This window comes from Mus caroli, chromosome 19 (assembly GCF_900094665.2).
Source record: "Mus caroli chromosome 19, CAROLI_EIJ_v1.1, whole genome shotgun sequence".
Taxonomy (NCBI): Eukaryota; Metazoa; Chordata; class Mammalia; order Rodentia; family Muridae; genus Mus; species Mus caroli.
Window position 1 is genome coordinate 37,506,953 of NC_034588.1, and position 7,540 is coordinate 37,514,492.

General features: G+C 43.8%; 1 protein-coding gene across 1 annotated transcript in view; it reads left to right on the plus strand.

Moving 5' to 3' along the window:
* The window catches only part of Cc2d2b (coiled-coil and C2 domain containing 2B), a 74,419-nt gene extending 67,465 nt beyond the window's left edge, over positions 1-6,954 (plus strand). The window contains exons 32-34 of the mRNA XM_021152526.1: positions 472-530; positions 3,091-3,265; positions 5,314-6,954. Of these exons, the coding sequence (XP_021008185.1) occupies positions 472-530; positions 3,091-3,265; positions 5,314-5,502 (423 nt within the window). The 3' untranslated portion in view covers positions 5,503-6,954. The remainder of the gene's footprint in view (positions 1-471; positions 531-3,090; positions 3,266-5,313) is intronic.
* Positions 6,955-7,540: the final 586 nt, after the last annotated feature.

Below are 7,540 nucleotides of genomic sequence, written 5' to 3' on the forward strand. Positions count from 1 at the left end.
CTGGAACTCACTCTGTAGACCAGGCTGGCCTCGAACTCAGAAATCCGCCTGCCTCTGCCTCCCAAGTGCTGGGATTAAAGGCGTGTGCCACCACTGCCTGGCTCTGTTGTTCCTGTTCTAATGATCAAAGCATCTGAGGTTCAGAACAAAGTCATGTTTGGTAATTTTGCCAAAGTCACCATAAGTATAAGAGACCGGTGTGTGAGATCATTTGATGCCAGATAGTTGCCTAAAAAAAGAAATGAGAACAGAAAATGTGTTTTACCCATGAAAACTATCTTTTACAACCACGCCCCATGCTGAGTAAGTACTATGGAAATCAAAGGAAATGTGTGATCTTTGAGTTTGAGATTGCTTTTTCATGAGAGACTGGTTTGGGTCCAGCTTTCCCTGCCCCAGGACTTCAGGGGTGACTGGGATTTAAAGGTGATCTCTAGAGTTGCTCCTAACTTTCAGCTGTCTGTATTTCAGCCTGAAGAAATAGTTTACTCGGACACCAATAAAAGCATGGTAGAAGATCTAAAGAGCAGGTACTGTGTCTTCCGTCCCATCTCATGCCTAGCCACCTTCTAACCATCTATCCCAGCCTCTCAAATTACTCATTAGGCTCGACAAAGGAAGCAAGAAAAGGGAGATGATAAGGGCTAAACCCATTGAACTACTAAGTCCTGGCATCTGCATTGATAAATGGTCTCTCTACCAGCTAAGGCAGCCCTTGAAGGGATAGTCTAAAATAACTCTGGACATCACTGGCCATGGGTGAAATATCCTTGGTGTAGATAGTTGATGATAAGCCTGTGGTATGCAAGAGCCAACACTTTCTAGAAGGATATGAAAGCTAATAATGGCCATGACCATGATGGAGGGAAAACAGAGCAGTTAGAGAATTCAAGCACCCAGCAGCACTGTCACTTCTGAGTGTTCCCCACTTCCCCAAATATATACATTCATTGACTTATGGAAAGCTCCAGCCAAGCCTCAAATGGGCCATAGCCTGTAGTAGGCTTCACTCCCCTTCACACGTGTCAGCAGCTTCTGGGTGGGACTTCCTGCAGGGGATCACACTCCCACTGCAGCCTCACATGTAACCCACTGTCAGCTAGTCAAAACACTGCCGCCAAAATGATCTGGTCACTTCCTTTGCAAGCATTTAGGCCCACTCCATCTGCAGCCATTACTACCCCCTTTTATATTTACAAACCCCTATTAATATTATTGTGTGTATGGGTACATACACCTGCATGTAAGTTTGGGCACCACGTGCTTGTCTGGTGTCCACAGAGTCCAGAACAGGAGTTTGGATCCTGTGGAACTGGAGTTACAGATGATTGTGAGTCACCATGTGGCAGCTGTGAATCAGACCTGGGTCCTCTGGAAGAGCAGCCAATGCTCTTAACTGTTGAGGCATCTCTCCAGTCTTCATTTCCTAGTTCTTGTTTGTTTGTTTGTTTGTTTTGGTGGGGGGTTTTTGTTTGTTTGGTTTTTTTTTTTTTGGTTTTTTGAGACAGGGTTCTTAGCCCTGGCTGTCCTGGAACTCACTCTGTAGACCAGGTTGGCCTTGAACTCAGAAATCCACCTGCCTCTGCCTCCCTCCCAAGTGCTGGGATTAAAGGCGTTCGCCACCACACCCGGCCTACTTCCCAGTTCTTAAGAAAACAAGGAATAAACACAGTAGGGAAAGCTTTCCCAACTGATTTGCATTGGAGCTGCTTCCAGAACTATCTGAACCATTGACTCTAAGAGCCTAGAGTCCACTTGCATCGTTATCAGAAGGTGAAGCACTCTGGTGCCAGACCCACTGAGACCCACTGCCCATGTTAGCTGACATACTACAAAACAAACGTAGAAGTTGCATTGTAAACTCAGTCAAGAAGAGGCTCTCCGCAAGTGGATTTCTGAGTTCGAGGCCAGCCTGGTCTACAAAGTGAGTTCCAGGACAGCAAGGCCTATACAGAGAAACTCTGTCTTGAAAAACCAAAAAGAGAAGAGAAATGAAAAGAAAAGAAAAGAAAAGAAAAGAAAAGAAAAGAAAAGAAAAGAAAAGAAAAGAAAGGGAAGGGAAGAAGGGAAGGGAAAGGGAAAAAGGGAAAAAAAGGGAAAGGGAAAGGGAAAAAAGGGAAAAAGGGAAAAAGAGGGAAAAGAGGGAAAAAGAGGGAAAAAAAGAGGGGAAAAGAAAGAGGGGAAAAGAAAGAGGGGAAAAGAAAGAGGGAAAAAGAAAGAGGGAAAAAGAAAGAGGGAAAAGAAAGAAAGAGGGAAAGAAAGAAAGAAAGAGGGAAAGAAAGAAAGAGGGAAAGAAAGAGGGAAAGGGAAAAGGGAAAAGGGAAAGGGAAGGGAAGGGAAGGGAAAGAAAGAAAAAGAAAAAGAAAAAGAAAAAGAAAAAGAAAAAGAAAAAGAAAAAGGAAAAGGAAAAGGAAAAGGAAAAGAAAAAAGAAAAGAAGAGGCTCTCGGCAGCTTCTCCGTAACAACTTGTAGACACAACCCCACAAGGTCATCTCACTCACAGGATCCTGTGATCCAACTTACACCCTTCTCCCTCCATGGTGCCACCAGGCACTAGTGCAGGGATGGTCCACACCTCTGCTCCTGTGGAACTGCATTCTTGGGTGGGTGGGTGGGAGTGACCACCCAATTCAGTGCCTTGCCTCCTTTCCTTCCAAGTCCACATCCTGAATTGACTAAACTAACGATGCCACTCCTTCTAATGCCCCAGACTAGATATCTGCATTTCTGGAAAGGCAATTTCCTGAAAACACTATGCCCTTTGTCAAATGAGCCTTGACAGGTAAATGTCCCAGTCAATAATCACATGACAAATTCTGTCAACCAGCAACTGCTTATACTTGGGTGTCTGGAAGAGATACTCTTTGCAGCCCTAATTTCTGGCCTTCCTGAGCCAACAAGAGCCTATCTCTCCATATTTGATTGGTCAGTGTGCATCATAGTTGGCAGCCCTCACTATAAGTGCCTGGTTTCTTCATAAACCCCCAAAGTTTCTTTCTCATTTGTGAAGTGGAAAAGTTCTTGTGACAAGTGAGTAGCGTGAGTAGAGTTGCAGTTTGTCACCAAATTATCTCTGCGTTCTCACCATAGGATAGAGAGGGCAGTGAAATGTAAGATGATGGAATGGCGGCCTAAGCACCCGACACGCTGGAATCGACAGTGCACTTCTGTTCTACGGCAACTCCTTCCGAAGCTAGAGTTTTACCCGGGCAGTTTTGCTTCATTTGAAGACAGTGACTTGGAAAGGCTGCTACAGTTTTACTGGGTTTGTATATGACTTAGGATGCAAATGACATTTGGTTTTAACCTGTTGTTAACTGGCAAATAATAGCACTCTAAACTATCTCTGAAATACCTGTTCTCTTGGTCACCAAAGACAGATGATTTGGAAATGCAAAGAGAGAGAATCTCCTGTTCCAATAGGCTAGCTGTCTCCCAGAACTCTCTGAGACAAAGTAGGAAGAGGTCTGTTAGGGGTTGGGTACTTCGGCTGTCAGGGAGGGGTCTTCAGGTAGCATTTATTTGGAAATAGGAAGGAAGTTATTAACTTCCTTTGTTTTTAATAGAATTTGGAGTTAAAGAGATAAGTAAGATATAGTTAGCTATAAACCAAGGTGTTAACGCTTGGAGCTTCTTTGTAAAAGTATCTAACCAATAGAGCAAAGTAGACAATAATTAGGTTGAGACTGAGCTCTTCAGCATGGATTCTACTTACTTACAGACCAAAAAGTTGTAATGTCATGACCATCCCATAAATGGCATTTTCTTAGGACCAACTATATGTTTTATGATGCATAAATGATGATTTTTGGAAAGAGAGATCCACCCTGCAACTGGGAAACTGAGAAATGATCTCGAATAATATATTTAATTCTGTGTCATTGCTTCTGGGCAAGAGGAGTCCAGGAAACCTCAGTGTCTTCTGTGTGCCAATTACTTCCAGTTTCACATGTACCAACCTCACCATTTACCGTCGTCTGCACACTGACATCCCCCTGCATAGTGAAAAGACATCTCAACTTGAGCAAGTCCATAGATAAACAAGGCAGGCATTTGTTAGTCTTCCTTCCCTTTTCTTATTGTCTTCACTCACCCCAGCTGCTGTCTATTAACTAGTCCACTGGGTTCTTAGACTCTCCCCTCTCCCCTCCAGGAAGCAAGATGTCTCCCAGGAGAACCCCCTAAGAGAAAGAATGAACTCTGTTAGCAGTTGAGTATTTCAGCTGCCAGGGAGGGGTCTGCAGGTACCATCCCTTCAGGAATGAGGAGGGAGTTGTTCTTACTTTGTTGTTGTTTTTAATAGAATTTGGGATTAGAGAGATAAATAAAATATAGTTAAATATAAGCCAAGATTTAAAGCTTGGAGTGTCTATGTAAAAATACCAGACTAGTAGGTACTGACCTATTGACATAGGTCAAGATCAGGTCAAGATTGAGCCCTGCAGCCTGTAGTTAGATCTTATTTTGACCATTTACTGGTTTTAACCGAGGTCAAGTCACCTAACCCATCTCTACCTTTCCCTCCATTGGATAACAGGGTAAAAATAGTTGTTTGTTTTGAAGTTGTACTAATGATTAAATGAGTTTACACTTTGCATTGCACTCAACTATTTAGTATATGTTTATTTAATAAACATTGTTTCCATTCTGTGCCAGGACTTAGGCAGTGAACCTTAAAGACACAATCAAGTGCATTCACACAGGTCTGGGTTACAGTGGCAGATCAGAAAATCCTAATGATGAAATCTTGTTAGGTGAGCTAGAGAAACGACAGCACATGGGAAAAGCGAGTGAGCAGATTAAAGGGTGAGAAACATCCTCCCCAGGGAAGCAATGGAAGGCTGACTGAGGGGTTCATGGCTATCATCTGTGTCCTATTATGTAACGTTACTTAGACCCATGTTCCTCGTTCCTTCACTACTATCACAGTAGAGACTCCAGGCATGACTGGTGTTGAATAAACCCCTCAGATTTCCACTTAAATCCCTCCTATGTAGAACCCCAACATTTCCTTGTTTGCAGTTTGCTATCCAGAGGATCCAAGTTTGTCCTGCGACAACTGCACACATTCTGGCGGCAGAGGGCCTTGGTTGTGCTCCAACATGGTCTGTAGACCAGGGGTGATGACAGAACTTACCTCATACGGTTATCCGCGGCTTATTTAACACTATATCTAAAATATTGTCACTCACAAAAGGCAATTACTGCTATAACTATCACACCACTAAGGTTTCTGTGATCTTTCTGCATACGATCATTCCAGACTACCTCTAAGACTGTAACATACCTTGTGTTGTTCTAACCTTGATCCAGGTCACAGGATTTCCTATCCAGATGCCCTACACAGATGTCCAGGCAGTCATTGATGCTGTGTACCAGACTGGAATCCATGCTTCTGAATTTCCCCAGACAGAATTTGCTTTAGCTGTGTACATCCATCCATACCCGAACAACATTTTATCTGTGTGGGTCTATTTGGCTTCCTTAGCCCGACACCAGTGAAACAGAACACAGGAAAAGGCAGAGAGGACTATGGTCTCCTAGTCCTGACACCTTGAGATTTGGCTGCTTATTTTCAAGTTTATCAATGCTGGGCATAATCTGGATTCTTACATAGAGCTGAGTACTACGGAGACCACCACATCAGCACCCTTCCCCCAGCCTTTGATGACATCCTCACCAACACACCTCTTCTGGGAGACTCTTCAGGTAGTCTGACTGCTTTGTGTACTGCAGTCCACATTAGATCTCATTCTGGAAAAGAAGCAATCCTGGCCTGATTCGTGATGCTCAACTTGTGGAGGTCAGGACACCTCCATCTGAGCCGTCTGGAGAGTCTTACTAATAAAGAGGATTCCTAGATCCACCCAAGACTTCCTCAATCAGAACCTCTGAGAGGAGAGCAGCATTATTTTCAACAATCTCCCAGGCAACTTGGATTCCCTGTTGAGTGAGAGATCACCGCCCTTGTGGAATGCCATCAGTCCCAATGAGACATGGGCACATTCAATGCTAGTTCTGGTACAGTTCCAGGTGAAAATTTCTCAGAGGGAACCCTGAGGTCATATTCTAGTCTGAAAGCCAGCAGGCTCAAGATGTAAGAAAAGCCTGTTTCAGTTTGAGTTTAAAAGCCAGAAAAGAACTATGTCCCAGCTTAAAGAAATTAAGCAGGAGGAAATCCCCAATCCCTCTTACTCAACCGAGGGAGGGCAGTCTTTTAACTCTGCTCAGACCTCCAGCTGCCTGGATGAGGGCTGCCCACATTCAGAAGGGCAGTCTGCTCTACTCAGCTCACCAAGTCAAATACTCTCCAAGCCAGCATTCCCCCGGTATACCCAGGATATATCTATGGTGTCTGATCACTGGTTATCCTATGGCCCGGACACATAGATTCATAATCACAATCTATGTCAATTTTAACCAGAAGTAAAAATGTATGTTCAATTTCAATGTTGATTAACTCCCTGGTAAATTTCGAATTATAAATATCTGTGGATTTTGATCCCAGTTTCTGAGAATAGCATAAAGACTATCCTTGCGTTCTGTACTGTAGTGGCTTAGAAATATGATCTAGGCTCTGCCAGATCAAGTTCATTACAGGTGTAGTCTACCTTTTCTCAACTGCTCCAAGTGCCAAGGGTCAAATATTTTAAAGAAGGATGACAGTCGTCGTGGCAATAAGAGCAGTTAATGGGCTTATCTGAATTAAGTGGGAGATGATGGTGTTGTAGGCAAAGACACTGGGTGTGAATGTGTTTGCTGTGATGTAAACAGTGCCACGGTGTAAAGTTGCACCAAGGAAACAAATCAAGAACAGGGTCCAGGGCTTCTGGCTCCTAGTGAGTGTTCCGTAGCCAAAGGAATTTGATAGAGCCTGAGAAGAGCCCCGGATGTCCCATGGCAGAACGATCCCTAGACTAGGATGTATGGCAAAAACAAGGTGCACAGTAGACCTCGGAATAAGCTACCATTTTACACGAGGCAAGCAGGCGATATGTGCGTGCTGCTATAAAGACCTGTATACTTCTGAAAAGATACAACAAAAGACACAGCAGTAGTGGTGCCTCTGGGAAAGGCCATCTCTGGAAGAAGTGGAGAAAGGAGTCTGCCAGTTAGTATGCATAGTTTTCTATTGGTTGTATGTTTTGCCTTTTGCTTGCATTTATTTTAAAGTGTTTTCTCTTTTTGACAAAAAGCAATGGCTTGCTTCTTTAAAAAAAAAAAAACTTTTAAATACATTCTGTGTATTTGGTTTACAGTGTTTTGGTTTTGTGGTACAGTAGCCTGAAGCCAGGGACTCAGGTACACTGGGCAAGCACTGTACTGCTCATCCCCCTCCCCTAGTTCTCAGGGCACACCGTTTGGTAAACACACGCCTCGAGTACAGAGAGCTTCGTGAAGAATCCTCTCCTCTGCGTGCGCCGATGTTAGTGTCTTGGCTGCCAGAGCGTGGTGGCTTCCGGCTGCCTGAAGTTCGCAGTCACAAAAGCCTTCCAGAGAATCTGCTCCCACCCTCACCTCTTTTTTTTTTTTTTTTTTT